Source organism: Coturnix japonica, chromosome 6, assembly GCF_001577835.2.
Source record: "Coturnix japonica isolate 7356 chromosome 6, Coturnix japonica 2.1, whole genome shotgun sequence".
Lineage (NCBI taxonomy): Eukaryota > Metazoa > Chordata > Aves > Galliformes > Phasianidae > Coturnix > Coturnix japonica.
In genome coordinates, this window is record NC_029521.1 from 4321957 (window position 1) to 4342327 (window position 20371).

Below are 20371 nucleotides of genomic sequence, written 5' to 3' on the forward strand. Positions count from 1 at the left end.
ACTGTTGTGGCTATCCCAATATGTACAACAAATGCGTGTCTGTTTCAACTGAATAAATTCTGTTGCTGTTAACATGATTCAACTTCTGACCACAGAATAACCCCAATGTACTGCGCCACAAACAAATGTGTACTATCTCTATTATGGAAGAAGATATATCTACCAAAATATGCTTTCACTTTCCAAAACTCTTCTGGTGGTTGCACAGGGAGTTGTGACAAGCCTGACAAAGGTATTTGAACTGCATTGCCTCCTATGATGTCTCAGGTCATACTGTATTATCACAGTTTTACAGCACATTCTCAAATATTGGGGTCTGTTATCATCACAGAATGGCCTGCGTTGAAAAGGCCCACAACGTTCATCCAGTTCCAACCTCCTGCTGTGTGCAGGGTCACCAACCAGCAGCCCAGGCTGCCCAGAGCCACATCCAGCCTGGCCTTGAATGCCTGCAGGGATGGGGCATCCACAGCCTCCTTGGGCAGCCTGTTCAGTGCGTCACCACGCTCTGTGTGAAAAACTTCCTCCTAATATCCAACCTAAGCCTCCCCTGAATTATAATCTCTAATTTGTACACTATACCTTTACAATTGTGCAACAAACCAGCAGAGAAGTAAGCTGGAGATGGGTTTCCTAATATTTATGGCTATTCATTAGAGCAACAATTAGAAGACTAATTACAGAACAGGACAGCAGAATCAGCTAATCATGGCCTTCCCTTTGCAACTCAGCAACTATTAATTCCACGGATCACAACCCATGGGGTAGGAAAGACCATCAGCCATGGGACAGCGTGGTCACCTTTGACAGCAGCAGGTGGCACTTGGGCTCCCTTCCTGGCAAAGCACTGACCAAAGAGCTGACACAGCTACAGATTGGAAGACAGTGCTCACCTTGTGCCTGAAGCGTAACTCGCCTGGTGCTCCCTGCTCTCCAGGGCAGGCAGAAAGGTGACTGCCCAATGTCAGCCACCCCTGGGGAGTCCTCAGCTCACGTGAGGGGGAATGTAATGAGCTGGTACAGCAAACAGCAGCAAAAATGACTTGAAAGTCAAAATGATTTAAAAGACTTACAGTCAGTTCCCAGTGAAATGGGAACGCAGTATTCTCATAGCCTTTAAATAATGTTCAATCTATCACTACCTTAGAGGAGTTTCTCTGTTTGACATTCCCATGCCCTGGGCTTGCTGGCATGAAGACCATGATGGTCCTTAGCCAGAGATCATAAAATACAGCAAAAAAACAAGAGAAATACTGCGTATGTTAAAGGCTTGTAATGTGAAAATACTTGTTTTTTAGGTTTTTTTTTTTTTTTTGTACAAGCTATTAATGCTTTTGTAGTTAGAGCTCAAACATGGCTTAAATAGGAAGGTGTAAAAGATGGAATGGAATACTAAGTGAGACATGTTCCAAGTCAGTTTGCCCAGGCCTTTTCCTTAAAGGAAGCACAACAAAATCTCCAAAAGCTCTTTCAAAGTCATTCAAACAAGAAAATCATTAAAAGGGGAAAAAAAATCTCTCACTTGGAGAGAGCCAAAATAAACCAGTAAACATAACTCCTTTGTGCCTGGAAGCTCTGCAAAGAAACTTCCTGCCACAGACCATCCTGTTCTCCAATTTGCTCTCAGATGGGGTTGTAATAAGCTTCCCAAATACCCCCCAAGAGGTGGGGTTGCAATAAGCTTCCCAAATAGCCCCCAAGAGGTTCTTAGGACATTTTGTTACTCCTGTCACCCTTGCTGCCTAACCATCCCATATTCCCCTCTGTAGATTCCTCACGTTTGCTGCCTTCCATCAGTCTGTTCAGAATTTACACATCCCCACACACACAAGTCCCCAGCCCAACAGGGAGGAACAGTTTGCACTTGGGCTGCATAATGTATTTATGAAAAACTGTCACGTTCTATCATGGAAAACTCCAATTACACTGAAAATGTTCGATCTGTGTCATCAGCTCGCTGTTTGTATACAAATATGAGCCCTATGTGGGTCAGTGAGATCTCTAACGCAGATGTGCTTTGGGAGGATCTAACCCAAGAGTCATCATGTACAGAACAAGAACAGAGATCCACAAATGCACACTGTGCCTTTCACAAACCAACATCACTGCTCAGTTTGAGAACACAGCAGTAGCGAGAACTGCAGCGAACGGTATTATAAAAAACTAAGGATACATACATATACACATAAGATATTCAATAACAGGGATTTTGAAGCTTACTTTTGGATGGCACACGCAGGTTGGATCGCACCACTTGCAATGAGTCTGCCTGAACTCGAAGTTCATAACTCGTCACTTTTTCATAGTCCAGAGGCTTTTTAACAGAGATCACGCCTGTTTTGTTATTAATAGCAAACATATCTGAAAGCCAGGAAAGGAACAGAAGTTTTGTTAATGACAAAACGTTTCTATTTTGTGATGTCACTGTTTGGACACCACCTCCAGGCAGCATGCTGGAGCTAAGGTACACAGTGTTCCCAATGGAGGAGACACACATCGGACATGGAGACGATTTTACATTGTTAATAAAGACATAGTGTAAGGGTACTAAACTTCCCAACAGAGAAGGCTAAGTGCAAGCTCTGTATAAAGTAACTTCAGTGCTTTTTAAGAAGCCAAGTCTGCTCTCTCATCTGCTTTTGTATGTGGCAGGATAGGCTTGATAACAGCAGCAGAAACAGTCCCTCCTGCTTGTACTGATGGGGTGGGACCTCACTATAGCAGCTTTTCTCTGTTTCTTGAAAACTTCTGATGCCCGCACTGTGCTCAGCACCCTCACTTAAACTAAGTTATTAGTACTTACCCTCTTCATTTCCTGACACGATTGAATAAACAATAGTTTGGTTCAAGGCAGCTGCCATCACCACAGTGACCACAGTTCCTTTTGGTGCACTTTCACTCACTGGGGGGGGCCTGCAGAAACAAACAGAAGTACTTTGTGTTATGCTCCCGTTGCCTGAACAGCAGAATACTGACAAACTCACTGCTCAGTTGGCAATTTCAATCATCCATTCCACTGCCAAAGAAGCATCCTTCTTGCATTAAAATCTGCATTAAGGAAGGTTTAACCCCTGCCTTCTGCAAATGCAAAAAACCCAAGTGTGGACCACTGACAAGGGGTGAGAGTATAAAGATATAACAGCCTTTTGATATGAGAAATGAAACCCAGGAGATAACAAGTCAGAAATAACAGAAACACTAGAACCATCACACCCTGATAAACCACAAGTAAAACCTCAGTCTGTAACAGCTCTTTCATTGCACTCACCTCCACTGAGAAAACTGTAATCTACCAGGAACACGTGCAGGAAAATTACTACATGAGTAACCCTCTTTAAAAGCTGAGCAGTGAGCACTGAAAAGCCGCCTTCATGGGAACTTCCACTATTCAGAAGGAGCTGGAAGTTGCTCTAATCACTCATTTCTCACCATAAAAGCCAAGATGCTTTCAGAAACTTAACTGCAATCCAAGCATACAGATGTGTCTTTTAATTGTTCTGCAAATTGGATTTGATTCACTGAGCATTGAGGTGTGAAAAAAGACGGTGCTACTGACATTTATCTCATCTTCTTCATACCCTCCAGACACTGCAAACTGAAGAACTCACGTTGTACGAAGATAACGAGCATCCTCCCAAAACACACCTAAGTTACTTCTCTCCCTCTCCTGTTGTTCAAATGTTATGTCTCCTTGGAACATATAATGAGTAACACTCTGAGATGCTGTTTCCTCCAGGAAACCACAATTACTTCCACATAAATGAAGAGTTTGTTTGTGATAATGAATTCTCACATGGCAGAAGTATTTCTGTTTTTATATCTTCTCCAGAATTCTGGATAGACTCCTATGGCTCCATTAATTTCAGAGCATATTTTAAGCAATCCTTCTTTCAACCTCCTCTGCGTATTGCTGGAACATGCCGTCCCATTCCGTACCTCTCCCATTCCAAAAGCAAAAGCTGGGTTCCCAGTTTGCAATCTGAACAGTTGAATCAAGCCAAAACTTCACATAGAAGAGACCAATCTGTCCTTCATTATAGAAATTTCCTTTGGGATGAACTTACTACAGGTCGAATTTCTACACTCAACTGCTCCTGCCCCCGATTACACTATCCATAAAGAAGATACCAAGGGCAAACCATATCCACGACCCAAGGGGTTATGATGTGCTCTTTCTTCCCTTGTGACACTGTCCATCACTTTGTTTCCTTCATTTGTTAGTGTAAACTGCCTAGGTCCTCTTTAATTCAATCACTGCAACTTATTCAAAATGTTGGGATACCAATACTTCTGAGATGACTTCCAGTGCACAAATAAGGGGGAAAACATACTTACAGGCTGAGCCACACTGTAGCACAACACCGGCCCTTTGACTCCTGTGAAAAAGGTTATGGTATACTTCTTTTACTCATTTACACACAGAGCAGATCACCCTGGCTCCCATTCCTCTTCCTCAAATGTGCAGTCAGCAGTAGAGTTCATTATTGGTGCCTGACTTATTAAGCTATCCACCTAATGTTGTATACTGTATTATTTTTTCTTTTTCTTCTAAGGAAATTAATTTGAAGAAAACCCCTATGACTATGTATGTACAAAACCCACAATTCATCTGAAGCACACTTTCAGTATATTCTTTTAATAGAAATGGCCTTGTAGCTTCCCCTCTGACAAAGCTGAATTTAATGAATTGACAAATCAATATTTATTAGGAAACAGTTTTTGTGCTCACTGTGAGAGGCCATGGGTGGGGTGGACAGAAAACTGCCATGCTAATTGTATTGATTTCATTTTGCTGATTAACTAAGGTGACTAAGTTCAAAGGGAGCAATGCATCAGTGGAATTAAAACATACAGCCAGCTCTTAACATCTTGCTGAATTGTAGCGACGTGAACCAGTGAAAGACAAAGGTATTCGACTGACAATATATGGTTCTTTATCCTGTACAACAAGCTCTAATAAGCTTTCTTAGGGGATAAACTCATCATCTGGTATTTCTGTAACCGTTTCAGCTATGTGCAAGTTGGATGACATCCATTTTACTGTTTTGACAGACATTATAAATACCAGCTTGCTAGTATGCAGGATGGGATGGCTCCAAGTGAGGTGCACTGGAAACCCTCTAGAGTCCCTGGTCTCAGCATGATGACACCCCACTGCCCAAGCCATACCCAATGAGCCGCAGTAGGAAAAGAGAGCATGAAGGTAGCAAACCATACAACAGAGTAGCTTCAAGATTTGTGCCATGCTAAGCTAAGGTTGGATTTGGAAAGAATAAAGCACCTTCAAACTGGTCAAAACTCGATGCTTAATAATAATGCTTCTGTCCTACACTCTGCATTTAGTTATCCTGAACAAACTTAAGGACTGCTTGTATTTACATCCTCTTTTAAGGCCTCTACCGTATTGTTTGCTGCTTATGTGTCATAAATCGTCCCCCTCAAAATCCAACAAAAACAGCACACAAAAAAAGTCAAAATGGCATGTAATATAGCAAAAACAAGATTGGTTATAAAGAAAGACGTAGAAAAAGTAAGAAAAACACACATGAGTTGTAAAAAATCAACATCTTTTAATTTGCTACATCTCAATTACCTGGATCAGAAGAGGAAATGGAGACAGAACACATACTAAATACACTGGTAAGGTATATTTTTTAGACTCCAAAGTGAAATTTAAACTTTTCCTCATTTTCCCATTGCTGAAGAAGTCAGACACTCATTCATTTTTCAATTTGTCTGCTGGCCAATGTGCTTTAAATGCACCATGAAATTCTTCTATCTCCAAAAGCACGAACATGAGATTTAATCAAAAATTAAATTTAAAACCAGCAAACCCAATAATAAATTGGAAAATTGGTTTTAGTACTGAAGTTTAATAGCACGCTGTGTACACACACTGCATTGGATGCATCTGTGGGTTTTATTTTAGTTCACTGGGACCCACAAGCATAGCTCAGAAAGCATTATTAACTTTAGTTATGTAATCACATTACTAAAATTCTTGGCTCAAGTTGAATAAAATGTCATTCTGACTTCTCCTTGTACAATAATCTCCATATCTTCCCTCATATTACTGTTTCTGGGAATGTATTGGCCTTAGCTCCTTGTAAGACTCAATGGCATTTCATCTGAAGCTTCCTGGACAAAATGTTTCTGAACACTGCACCCGCTCCTGCACAGCCCTTCCAATTACTCCTCATGGGATGCAATTTCATTTGGCTTTTTGTCTGTCAGATATTTAGCATTAAAGAGAAATTAGGTAAATCATTAAAAAAAATATATGTATTTTTCTGGAGTGAGGTCAAGTGTAGACAGAGCAATAAATGTTCTAAAATGAGATGAGCTAGAAGTGAAGTTAAATGTAAACTGAGATAGCTGAGAACAAATCTACTACAGAAATGCTTGAAATACGCCTCACTGTGCAGCTGAGTTTTAAACAACTGTCTTTTAAAAAAAGAGATTAACTTGTGTAGCACTGGTGATCATCATAGAAACAAGCAAGCAAGAAGTAATGGTACCTCCTCTTGTGTTGTTTCATCAGTGTTTAGGCTACCTTGGCATTCTCTTTGTCCAGTTTGTGCAGCTCTAACAATCTGAAGGGTTTGACGGAGACTGTGAGTTGTCTCCTCTGGAAAAAGTGCCTTTAGTTCTTAGTTATATGCATACACCAAGCAGTGCTTGTTCAAAGCGTGCTGAGAAGGATCACGTGTTCCTCACCATACTTAATAACATCCTCACTCTGCCTCAATCCTCAAATGGGTTCAAGACATTGTGACCTTTTCATGGCATTCACATCCGAAACAGATGACAAGGGAGTTTGGACACTGCTGAAGTGAGCCCCTGTCATAACCTATTATCTTTTAAACCGAGTGTCACATTTTATTCCCAGGAGCTATCTTGTCAGTAGGCATCATGCCTTTGTGTGATCCCACTGATTTTTGTAAATTACAGCTGAGAACACGAAGACATAAATATTTCTGTCAAGCATTACTACAGAAGTGAAAAAGGAAAAAATCCCTGACAAGCAGAACGCAGATCTCTCACATACGCAAGTCTGCCAGAGAGATGGGTATCGATGGGATCAAATCTAAGATGATAGATAACACAGTGGTTTTGTGCTCTTATACAGCTGACAGTTGGGTTTAATGCAACATTTGTGTCAGTACATCTCTTTCACTTATCTGGTTCTACACTTCAGCCACAGTGCCAAAAGCAGTCCTCAGCCCTGACCCTCACACCAAACACAGCAAGGCAGACTCCGCGCATGCAGACGGGTCCCATACAATACCAATCCCAAGGCAAAATCACACACATTTTCCTGAAGCTAAGCCTCCACTGCCACCTAAGGCCAATTAAAAGTTAATGTTGGAGCACATTCCTCTAAATACAGCTTGGGGAAAACGCTGAGGCTCCCTCCAACTCAGAGGTGCTACATCAAAACTGTTGCCAGAGGTACTTCCCTCCTTTTTATGTCTTTCCTTTATGAAATGCATATCCCGCAATGGGAAACATGGGAAGAGCAGCACTAAGACTTGGCCAACCTGGTAAAAGGATCACCCCCATGGATGCTTTAAATCTACAAGTGCCTTACAACATAGTCTTGAGGGACAAAGCCAACATCTTAACAAGAAGGGGGCAGTGACCCATCCTATGTACACTGCTGCTCTGTGCCACAGATCGTACCTTTTGTTGAACAAGAGAAGTTCATGTCACAAAATCCTTCTTGCAGAACACATTTTCATGGTAGTGTGTTGTGCCCAGCACAGAAGCACAGTGCCACGCTACATTTACCTCCTGTATTACCCTCAAAGCTCCAGCTTCACAGATTTCTTCATACACTGGAATCAACCATATTAGCCTACAAGAAGACACCTATCTTGAAACAGGATGGGGACTGGTAACACAGCACAAACAGAAACTACAAGTTTCCAGCAGTCTCCTTTTTCTGCTAAGAAATGGCTGAGCACCTGTTTAATGTGCCCACAGGCAGTAATTAGGAACCAATGACGCCGCCATCGGTTAACATTTCATTTTCTGCTACAGAAGCACATCACTATTAGCAATGACCTTCTAGTTGCAAACAGGATGTGATATTTATTAATTAACAAAACAGAAAAGATTCCCAAGTCCCTCTGAACCTTTATTTTTTTAAAGAATGATAATGTTCTCATAAGAGGACGAGCCTGTGAAAAAAATACCTTTATATTCATCTGAGGCTCACTTCACATCTGTTCTTCACTGCTCCATGGCACTACTAATTATGATCTGTTAATTAAGAAATCAAAGTGCTGCCATAACCTGTTTGGAAGCAATGGAAACTTCTGGAACAATTACCTGGTCTAGGGTTCAATCAAGATGTGATTTGGGGCGGAACCATAAGGACATGAAAAATAATAGCGTGGAAAAGGAATGCTCAAATCAGCTTGTTTGAGCTGCCCCAGGAAGTAATTTATTACCACAGACATGGCTATTTCTCCAGCATAAGCAGAACAACATCCTAGTCAGCATGAAAAATTTTAAGTAACTGTTGCAGATGACCACAGCCAGCAAGACAGCACTGGGCAGCCATATGGGAAGCCTGGTGTGCTGACCTACCCTCCATTGCCCTGCTGTGCCCCACAGCCCCAGGCCTGTGCTCAGGCTGCAGGGCTGAGGCCCTACCCACACGCTGCTGCCAAGTGCCCTGTGCACAGACTGGGGCATGGTGCCTCACTCTGCTGTCACTGCTGCAGAGAAGAGGCAAAATATGACTGTCAGAACCCTGCGGGGAGATGCAGCAAGAAGAGCATCAGCAGCACAGCGTCCTGCCCCGGCAGCATGAGCTCAAGTAGGCTCTGAGGTGGACAGCCACGTACAAATAAACATTGCACATTTTAGGACTTTGATACTTCTTCTTTTGCCTCTCCACCTCTGTGTTTTTCCCAAATAAGCAAACAATGTTTGCTAAAGCACAGCAAACTATGGCTACTGGTTCACCTGCTTCAGCTTCACCTCCTGCTTCCCACCAGAAGAGATGCCTGGGTGCAGAAGATGGCTTTCTGATGTGACTCAGTGGACATCTATCTCAATTATTAGGAACTCTATTTTATCACGTATTATAGAGAAACAGCTCCATGTTGCACATGTTGGTATTCAGAGATCTTGGCTTCTCTGTGGTGTTCTATATATATCATGCAGCAGCACCTGTAAGTCTTCAGTTATAATTTACAATCCAAACAGAAAAGGTGGTGTGTGGAGGGGAAAAGGCTAATTAATTTCCTATAAATCATGTAATGTTGCAGTGGGAAAGCCAGCGTGCAAAAGGCATGTCTGTAACTTGACTGCTGCCTCCTGCAGAAGTCGCTTTAAGGCATGGAAACATATCAGTCAAACCCTTCTGTAGCATGAACAGGACGAGGCCCTCGTGTGCTGGGGTGCTTCTGACAGCACAGAGCTGCCAGATCAACAGCTCAAGGCACAGCCGCGCTTTCATCTCCCAGTCTGCCTCATGTGGCCAGGCCTTTCTGATCACACCATCTGGTGCCCCCTTCTCCTACACTCTGTGTTTGTTTCTGATTTGTAAGACACACTGCAACTCTGCAGGCATCTTTCGTCTGTTAAAGTGTTCATCTGTGACCTCTTTCTAAATCCACAGAAGCGAAGTTTGTAGGAGAGCTAGAAGAAACTGCTGGAATCATCCAGATTAAAGTAACTATGCAAGCAAAGAACAGTACTCATCCACCCCAGTTTTCAATTCTCTGAGAATTCCAGTATTCACATCCAGAAGTCTATCATTTTGCGACAGCGTCATTGCTCTGAGCTGACGTTCACCCTAAAGATATATAATGTCAACTAAAACCCAGGGTTTTATGAAACCTGCCAGCTCCAGCTTGCATCACTGTCAGGAAACCAAACAGGAACTGCAGTTTGCAGAGTGAGAATCCCTGAAAACCTAAGAAATTGAAAACAGCCCCGCTCCACGATGTCACAGAATCTTAGAACTGAATCAGAAAGTTTGGGGATTATTTTCGTTTTATTTCTGACATTGAAGAAAATGAATAACTGCTTCTGCTGCCCTCAAAAGACTTCTAAGAGTTTTATACAGCAGTGTGCATTTCAAAAACATTACCGAGGATGGAGCAGGTCTATTTCTTTTGAAAGAGACATCAGACTATTCACCCAGTCCTATAAATTTGTGAGGAGGAGGAGGGTAAGAGGGGTTACTGAGTTGTCATTTGTAAGTATTTAGGAGATATGGACTGCTTTTTACTTTAAGCTTCCTTTCCCATAGGTAAATAAAGGTCCTATCTCCTGGGATGAAACCGAAGCTCTAGGTGGACTGAAGGAAATGCATGCTTAGTTCAGAAGGCAACGTCAACTCTAACAGTAGACCTGCAGCTTAGGCTCCCTTCCCACGTTCCTGCAAACAAAGAACCTCTGCTGCTTTACATGGAAGTGCAATAACTCCTCATCCTGTAGAAGATGACCCCACTGTGCTGCTCCAGCTGCTGTGCCGGCTCCTGAGGCATGGTGAATTCGCTTTTGGAGTTTACCCAAGATGCAGAACATGCAGATGATCTCAGCATCACATCCTCTTATTAAATATCACTGCTGAAATAATTTTCTCAAGTCTGAAATGAAAGGATTTTTCCTCTTCTCCCTCTTTTCATCAATATACTCTTCGCTGTCTGAGTAACAAGACATCATAACATACACCAACACTTCACATTTTCTGCTCTTTCCTCATCTACAGTTACTACCCAACATTTCAATTAGATGCCTTAATCAGCAAAGTTCTGGTTGTAGGATCAAGGTATTTTCTCCTACTTGCCTCCTTTTATAAATGTGATTTAACTTTGCAAGTGACACACTACAGGAAGAATTGCCAGGAAAGACTTTCCTTATGTTCAAGGTATGGCTTAGAGATTCTGATACTTTAATCACAATGAACAACACAGATGATGTTTTTTTTCAATAAATCCCTTAAAATATCAGCCAGTGACTTGTCATTTGGGTCTGGTCATCCTGCTTCTGCTTCCTGATTGCCAACAGTATTTGGTTTTGAAATTAGATTCACAAAACCCATTAATATTATGATACCAATTATAGCGTTACATCTGATGCAAAAGCACATACTGCAACAAGGTTATAATGTCTTGAGACAGGGAGGCTGTGCACATTGATCTCGTTGTTTCCTGTGACACCCAACTTGGTGTCATTTGCAAACTTACTGAGGGTGCACTCAATGCCCACATCCCGCTGATCAATAAAAGATACTGAGCTCTTGTCCAACAAATGGTTCACAGGATCAAAACATACTGAAACTGAATGGAGACAATAACTTGTAGCCTTGATAATCCTGGTTTCACCTCAGTTGTAGGGAATTTTTTGTTTATCTGCCCGACTGACATTTTCAACAGCTAAGAGGAGAATTTTACAGAAGCCTTTCACTACCGCCAACCACATCCCGCATTTGGAGACAACCTATTAAGATGGTAAAGGGCTGCCCACCAAAAAACTTGTGGCTAAAAGAAAGAAACAACTCCAAAGTATTTTGCTACCCTGACTTTGACAAATCAGAGTCATGCATGTAATTGCACACATTTCTTCTTCTGGGGGACTCAAGCGATAGCTCTGTCCTCAGAGCAGCATCAAATTCTATTTCCTGAAGAAGAGTTAACATCAGTAAACGTGTTATCAGCTCTAAACACATGAGGTTTTTGGTGCACTGGTTCAAACCTTATTTTTGTGACTTATTTCCTCCTATGAATCAAATGGAACAAGGGAAGGAACAAAATCTGAGGTGAACACAGTGGAAGTGCTTCCATGCTGCAACCAACATGTATCAGACCAGCTTTCAAACAGGATCTTATTTCAGCTTAAACAATGACAGCTGTAAGGTGAATGAATAAATGCTTTACCTGTATTCGTCCTGTGTGAACCGTGGGATTACTGAAGGTTGAAGTACAGTAATTTCTACAGTAGTGGTGTTGAACTTCACAGGATCTCCATCATCATATGCAATGACCACTAGCTACAAACAGTGCAGAAAACCATTCTCTTAGTATAGGCAACAACATTTTTTATCTTGACCTGCCACAGCACTTTTTGTATTTTCAGGGTATAACAAGTCAGAGATTTTCTTTCACTACAAATCAGACACTTCATGAGAGTAAAACACAGGAAAAAGGTGACAGCCACCCACAGGTTGAACTGTGTGCTCGAAAATTTACAGAAATGCAGAGAATTGGAATTTCAATCCCACATCCTTCTACAATTACATCTGCAAATCTCTGAAAGCTTCAAGTGCACAATTTGTGTTTTTCATGGATTCCCTTCATGTCTTATCAGAGACAGGCCTTAATCGAAACACTAGAACTCATTACAACATTCCTACTGGTATAGTTCAGTTCCACATTCAAGCAGTGGAGTACTTATTACTGAAAAAAACATCTGTAGTCCCCCATAAAATAACTCTGCCAGGACATGTTCACCTGCTTTCAGCTTTCAAACAAAGGTGAGCACCAGGATGAGAAACCAGCCCACCGGGGATGGATCAACAGACAGCTTTCTACTTTTCTCTCTGCCTAAATTTGTCCTTGTTCAGCACTGGATGGAGCAGATCAGCCCTTCGCTCTAGCAAATAAGCAGATCAGCACTATACTGGCACAGGCTGCCCAGAGAGTGGTGGATGCCCCAACTCTGGAGATACCCAAGGTCAGGCTCTACAGGGCTCTGAGCACCTGATGGAGCTGTAGGTGTCCCTGTTTATTGCAAGGAGTTGGATCAAGCAGCATTTAAGGGTCCCTTCCAACTCTGAGGATTCTATGATTCTATGAAGCCTGTTGTTCTCAGAATAGATCAGCAGTAAGACAGCCTAGAGCAACAGGACGTACTTCTTCAGCCAATATATAACTGCCAAGTGTTGCAGTTAGTATGAACATGTTAAAAACTGCCTGGAAAATTGTACTGAAGATTCAGCGCAGCCACAAAAGCCAATGTTCTTAGAAGCAAACACCAAGTCAGGAAGGCCCCACAGCTTGGATTTCTGGATTCTGCTAACAATTAGAAAATGGAGGATAATTTTATCTTCTTGTCACAGAAAACTATACAAATGCATCTCCATTTCATTCCCCATTCAAAAAGAAATAACTGAAAAGGAGAAACAAAATATCCCTTAATGAAGATGCAGATGGTTGGCAGCTCCCATGTAGGGAAACCACACATAAACCCTGATGTATTACAAACTACATTGTTTTGCTTACTGAAACACTTCAATTTTCATTTTCAGCTAACTCCTTCCATTCACAGATTTAAGAAAGGAGCCCTGCCCCAATGATTTTGATTGAAATAATAAATTACTCCAGACTAACTACACTTGAGACTCCTCAGGAACAGTAACAGCACAATAGCAATTTATGTCTCCTTAAAGCCAGTGTTTTTGCATTACAGTACAGTCCCAAACTACCCAACCTTGCGTTAACTTTCTTTAGAAGATATACTGCCATTCTTACAAATCTTCCACAAAACTATTGAGCTGTCAGCCCGGTTGAAAACGAAACATCAGCAATGTGAACTTTCAGAAACTGAGGTTTCCTTCAGTTGCTTTCCTACTTCTTTTCTCCACTGAACAAACCTATCTGAGACCTTTCTGACATCAAAAAGGCCAGGAAACGTGTACTAGAAAGAAACTGAGAAACTGAAGAAACAAATAAGAATTTCATATATTTCTATGGAATATAAAGCTAGAGAGGGAAAGACAAAAGAGAAATACTACTAAGTGTAAATAGCATTTCCATTGACACAGCTATACGAGTACGTACCTTAAACACTGTACTTGGCTCTTCATTTAGGTTTACCCGAGTTACTACACGCCCTGAGGTTTCCTCCACATCAAAAATGCTGGCACTGTAAGGAAACTGGACAACATCTACTTTGTACCGGACTCGGCTTGCTGGTGTGCCCTGGAAGGCAGAAACAAAACAACGTGAATATTCTCTTATCATTGCATCGTTTCAAAATCCTAATCTCCAGCAACTAAATCACTCAAATTTGGCCTGCAATTCCAACTAATTTCAACATGTTCATCATCTGTGGCTGAACAGGAGAGCACCAGACATTTTGGAACCACCACCTAAATGCTCTCGTGGTCCATGAGGAGAACATAAGATGGTCGTGAGCAAATGCCCCTGTGATGTGACAGGATACCTGTGGCCTTGCCCTATTAACAGATGGGCTGTTACATTTTCCCATTAGACACTATGTCTGGTTCTAAGCACAACCTCAGAAAACAAAGGGAACACAGATGGATTTCAGATGGATTTCAGTAGCCTTGCAACAAACTGTTCAGTCCCTTTTTAATGGCAAGAAAAAGCAGAGACAGCCTGTGCATCTGTGCACGTCACAAACGGTCTGCATGCAAACAAAAACAATATGAAAGTTAAGAACAGAGTCAGAAGATGCGCAGCCAGAAGGATGGACTCAGTGTTCTCTAATAGGAGGCTATTCACTTAACTGTTTTACCATGAAGTGCCTAAAATAAGTAACACCTGTTCTTCACAATGAAGTTTCTTAATTGCATTGTAGTGCTCTTGTTCCAGCGGTCACCCTCCCAGGGACCCATGCTCCCCTTCCTGTTCCCACCAGTGCAGAGGGCAAAGATGATGCTGAAGGACCAAGTTTCACAGCTCTCTTCAAGGAACCTAGAAACCCCGTAGAGCTCTCCTAACCTTCAGTTGCATCCTTCCAGGATGTCGCCTTCCCTAGCAATGCTGCAAACATCATTTCTCTGTCTCGCCCATCTCTTCTGCAGTATCTCTCACACACTTGCAGCAGTGGAACTGTTCTGCATCATGCTTGCAGCTGCATCAGGAAAACTGTTGCAGTCATTCACATTATTCTTCATTAAAAACACGGCCCCTTCACTCCAATACTGTAAATCAGGTTTCATCACTGACTCTCATGACCTTATTCTTCTTTCATCATTTTTGACTGAGTGGGTGACCAAGAAGAGGCAAATTCCGTTCGGCACAGTTTTTCTTGGATAAAAAGTACAATACGGCAGTCTCAACAACTGCTGACCCAGAGAAGAGATGTCCTGTAGCTCCCCAGGCTCTGCTGCAACAGATGCTTTCCTGCATGCATCTGGTAGAGCTTCTCCAGTATCAGAAGGATACAGTTGGTCAACATCTGAATTAGGGAAGGGAGGTATCTGGGAGGTATCACCAACTTCTGGGATGGGATGTATCCTACTGATTACAGACGATGTCTGGGAGAGGATGAACTTTAGCAGGTTACCTCCATTCTCAGCAAGTGACCCTTGACTAACACTGTTATTGCTCACTTGTAATTCACCTGCTCTCCAAGGCCAAAAGGTGACTAAATCACTGAGAGCCACTAATAGGGCCCTGGGCAGCCTGGGCTAGTATTAGATATGGAGGTTGGCAGCCCTGCAAATGGCAGGGGGGTTAGAGCTTGATTATCCTTGGGATCCCTTCCAACCCAAGCCATTCTATGACTCTGTGATGATTCTATGTGCTAAACAGAAGGAAAGAAAATGCCAAACAAGGTGCAGAAAGCAAAAAAAAGTTACTTCTTTTGTGTCTGTTATACACATACACGTTTCTTTCTTTCCTTTTGCACACTGATTTCTGTACAACTGTTTGGCAGCAAGCTTAAGTTGTTGCTACCTTGATATGCAGTAGATTAAGAGAAGCACTTACAAAGGCAAGTCTTGCCGCTGGTTTCACTGCAGCTTCTAAGCGGACCTCAGACATCACACTGTACTCTAACAGACAAAATAACCCAAACCAAAAGCTTCATTAAGAGAAATTGGTATTTTGAATCTGCATTCAGCACTGTGTTACAAAAGAGCTTTCTTGTTCCTGACAGTGTACTCAAACTCACAAGCCAGCCTCTTACTGTTAGGAAAGTTCTGCAAACTGGAACAGAAGCATTTGACAAAGTGTTTCAAGCTCAGTAAATAAGACCAACGTTTTCTCGATACAACAGAAGTACAGTGAAATGCTGATTCAAAATACACATTCTGAAACTGAAATACCTGGGAATAAATTTGGGATAGGTGTTTGTGTCAAGTTCATGAGCCCCCAGCACAAGAAGGACATGGAGCTGTTGGAGAAGGTCCAGAGGAGGACCACGACAATGAACAGAGGGCTGGAGCACCTCCCCTACAAAGACAGGCTGTGAGAGCTGGGGTTCTTCAGCCCAGAGAAGTCTCCAAGAAGAATTTATAGTTATCTTCCAGTACCTGAAGGGGATCTACAGGAAAGCTAGGGAAGGACAAGGGCAGGTAGCAAGAGAATAAGCTTCTGTGGAGTCTAGCCACTCCTTTGGATGATTTAACTGCAAGCAGGGATAAAGGCCATTGACCCACACCCTCCACAGACATACAGCTGTCAAGCCATCCAGTAAGGACACAGCAACAAGGACAGCACTGCAGAGCCACTGGCAAAATAGCACCATCAGTAACCCAGAACTGGGTCTCACAGATGTGCTTGGGTGCTCAGTGAAGTAATAAGTGACAGACCATGCTACTAGGTAAGTACAAGTACTTCAGAGAACCATGCACACTAAACATGTGAAAATCCTTGAAAAAACAAGAAATTTCAGAGATCACTGTGCAACAGAGGTGATTATACAACATTCTCCCTGTAATTTCTCTTCGACATCATCATAAGAGGAAATTACCTGCTGCAATCCACACCACTTAGGCTACAGAGTAATGGTGCTCACATTTGCTTGCAGGACTAGAAGCTATCATCATCATTAAGCATACACACACTAGGCAATTTGTTTTTAAATAAAGAAAAATCTCATCAAGTTATTGTTCCTGATATGACTATCAAGTACACCTCTCTCTTGTCATTTCTGGAAACAACAAAATGGGAATTCATTTCTTATCTACTGCATTTTGGCACCAACGTAATTAGAAAAATCTCCAGAGAAATTTTCCAGGGAAATCTATTCAGAAGCAACTTTCAATTATCTCAAGTATTAATCTTCTTTTGCTTCTGTTTTAAATTAATTCAGATGCATTCCCACGTCTACAGCAAAACTCAAAGAAAAGGTTATGTTCCCAAACAAATAATACCAATAAACCATGAAAACAGGAATTCAGTTTGCAGTAACCATCATCCTCTTGAAGCAAAATTTCCCTAGGAATTCAAGAATAATAAACTTAGCTCTGAAGATCATCCAGCTTCGATATTTCTTGTTACTGCTGCGTGATTTCTTAAGGTTCCATTTGCTCTAGGGAAACTACATTCGATTGAGACACAGTTGATGGCTACAACATGAAAACATCCTCAACATTTATATTAGTTCATGAGGATGCACACAGAGGCCCTGGAAAAAGAGGCCACTCAGAGTGCACATGTGCACTACTGTGATAACTCCCAAGGGGAACAGAGAGGTTGCACGAATATCGGAATGCAGAGAAGCCATGAAAAATTGTGATCAGTATAACAACAGTATCATCTTCTGTATGTTTTCACGCGTGTTTCTGGAAGCAATTCAAAAGGAAGCAAGGAATAATGACTCCCAGTACCCAGAGCTGGATAACTGAAGCACAAAACCAGGAACTTGGGGAGAAAAGTGATCAATGTTGGTGGGTCTCAAAACCAGCTAAAAATTGTGAACTGCGCACTTGCTTCTGTTTTACCCTCTCATTTACCAGTTATTACTATAATTATACATACATGCCTGATTTTTAGTTATTTTATTCTTTAGTATGCAACCCGATGAAAGAGTCTGCAGGTCTGGATGAAATCTGGAAATTCTGCATGACAAGCTGAATACAAAAAGAATATAAGCTTTTAAAATCATGAGATAAAATTACTTCCAAGAGCTCACTGAATTTTCAGCATCCTTCCCATACACAGAACTCCAGTAGACTCCATGAAATTCAACAGCAATAAATTTTAAAGATCAAGCCCTGAACTGTTCAAGAATGCTTTTATCTCTAATTAATTATCTGTGAAAGCTCTTATTAAATATCTGTTAGCACTGTACTTTCAGCAAATGCCTGTAAAACAGTAAGGACAATTACTTTCAACCTGACAAAAAGGATCAATTGAAGGCAAACTTTACAAGGTGCTGAGAGACAGGACACACCATTAAATGGGATAATCCAGAGCTCTGGCTGGTCTTTAAAATTAGCCTCCTGCATCTGCTTCGATTGATAATCCAAATCAACAAAATCTGAAAATACAAGGGAAATGCACCAGACAGAAGTATTCCAGCTTTCACAGTGATAGTCCATATAAAAGAGGCACCTTGTGATGCAGTCCTGGCAATATTCACCATCTGATTATTACACCAAGTGTTACTCCATGAGCTCAAGCTGCACTCAGTTCCTAATATTTGGAAGGTTAAACACTGAGAAAATTATTAGAATCATCTGTCGCCTTTCATCACTACGCCACTTCAATAAAGCATAAACTAATCACAACAAAGGAAACTTCTTTTTCTCCCCAGGCATATTATCAGACGTCCTTGAGTAGCTCAGGTATGTATAAGGCCAACCATACAGATCTACTGACCATAATCACAGGTAGCGCCTTTGCCAAGCCAGAAAGAAACTTTCACCATTCAAAGCCCTCCAAGTGCACTTATCTCACTTAAAAACCAGTATAGAACTGGAAATAAGTCAAGTTTGAAGACCCAGTCAATTCCCAGTCAATCAAGTTTAAGCACTGATGTTTCAGTGCAAACGAGTGCTCTGCTGTGCATTTGATTTGGCCATTCCATAACCACTTGTACAAGGTACAGGTGTCTGCTATCCAGGGATCCGAAGGAATATGCTGATAAAACTCAGGAATGTTGGTGAGAGAGCCTGACACCAACCTCATCCAAGCTTCATGGTCTGCACGTATCTCTCACTATAAAGACTGAAAAATATCTCTGTAAGAAACTGAAGCTCTTGTGTTATCTAAAGCAAAGCAGCAAATAGAGACGTTAGCACTGAAATTCTAAATTTGATTCAATATAATTGCAGCTAAGGTGTTAGGAACTGCCTCAGAAAGCCCAGTGCTTGGGCATCCACACCTATTAACATCCCTCAATCTGCACTAATATGCCCCAAAGCAAATATCTTATTTCCACCTGAAAAAGTATTCACTTACTTCTTTCTGTCTCTCTTGACAGATTTCTCTTTATTACCTTGCAGTCTTTGACTCCTCTTTTATCCTGCTCTATATTTGTAACTGTTGGCTTATTCTCACTGGTTTTCTCAGATGTTTTTTCTTTTGACTCCCTGTTTTTTCCAGATAAGTATTCTATAGACATGGGCACATCTACCTTAGTTGCTTGAAGCATTTCTTTGGCATTTCCAATAGAGATATAACATTTCAGTGTCTTCCAACGAAACAAATCCATGCAAAGTAATGTACCTCACAGGATACCTGCTGGCACTGTTCCTCACTTTTGCCTTCACCCTTTGGTCAGATCACTGTTTTCAAAAGCAGAGCTGGTTTGGAAATTAAATTCAAACAGAGCTAACAGAGTTCCTCCAGGAAACAAAGGAATCAGTTCAACAGTGGAAAACGGATTTGTATTTTAATAAGGTTTACCCATTATTTAGAACTGAAGATGTACTCAATCATACCCTTGGCAGCCATGTATGTAACTGTGGGCCTGCTCCATTATGGTAGTTCCCTTGGCCATTTTTTAGTCCTTTATGCTAAGCATTTTGTTATCCTTTACCTCTATGTGTGCAAGCTGTCCTAGGAAAAACAATGTGAGCTACTATAGGATGTTCTGAGTATTAAAATAAATAATAACTGGAAAAGGACAGGAAAGGAGAAAATGGTTGGAAGCGAAACTGACGTTTGCTTCAAGTCCTGTTTTGGCCAGTGAGAAGCACTGGTTTCTATGTCTTAACAGACATTTCACTAAACAGGCAGGAGTAACCAGAGGGATCTCACACCTCCAGCCAAGATTTCTTAGACCTCTTTGAAATTCACAGGTTAAAATGAAAACACAATGAAATACCTACATTTGGGAGCACTGGAATCTAGCATAGGGTAATTATTAGTAATAATCAGAAATCCATGTTTTTTAGGACCAAATGCATCCTATTACCAACACTTCTATTCTATTGATAGCTTAACATTCTACATAACATGTTTGTACTCTTCAGTGAATAAAATTTCTGAACTTGATCCCAACCCAGTCATTCTTTCACTCACACATACAAGTACAGGATATGCCGAGGCAAATAACTCACTGAGTGGAAATTCAATGAGAAAAGCTTTGTTTTTGTGCTTTTTTTTTTTTTTTTTTTTTTAAATGGTATCACCTTCAACCTATAAACCCAACAAACTAATGGAATGGTACTTCATTACTTCATTTAAGAGTAATAACTGATCCTTGC

General features: G+C 41.4%; 1 protein-coding gene across 9 annotated transcripts in view; it reads right to left on the minus strand.

Annotated features, from left to right (window-relative positions):
- The window catches only part of PCDH15 (protocadherin related 15), an 814794-nt gene that overhangs the window by 57156 nt on the left and 737267 nt on the right, over positions 1–20371 (minus strand). For all 9 annotated transcript variants that reach the window (XM_032445316.1, XM_032445314.1, XM_032445315.1 and 6 more), the window contains 4 exons: positions 13803–13943; positions 11901–12013; positions 2804–2913; positions 2221–2361 (listed from right to left, as the gene is read on the minus strand). In XM_032445316.1, coding sequence (XP_032301207.1) covers positions 2221–2361; positions 2804–2913; positions 11901–12013; positions 13803–13943 — 505 coding nt within the window. The remainder of the gene's footprint in view (positions 1–2220; positions 2362–2803; positions 2914–11900; positions 12014–13802; positions 13944–20371) is intronic.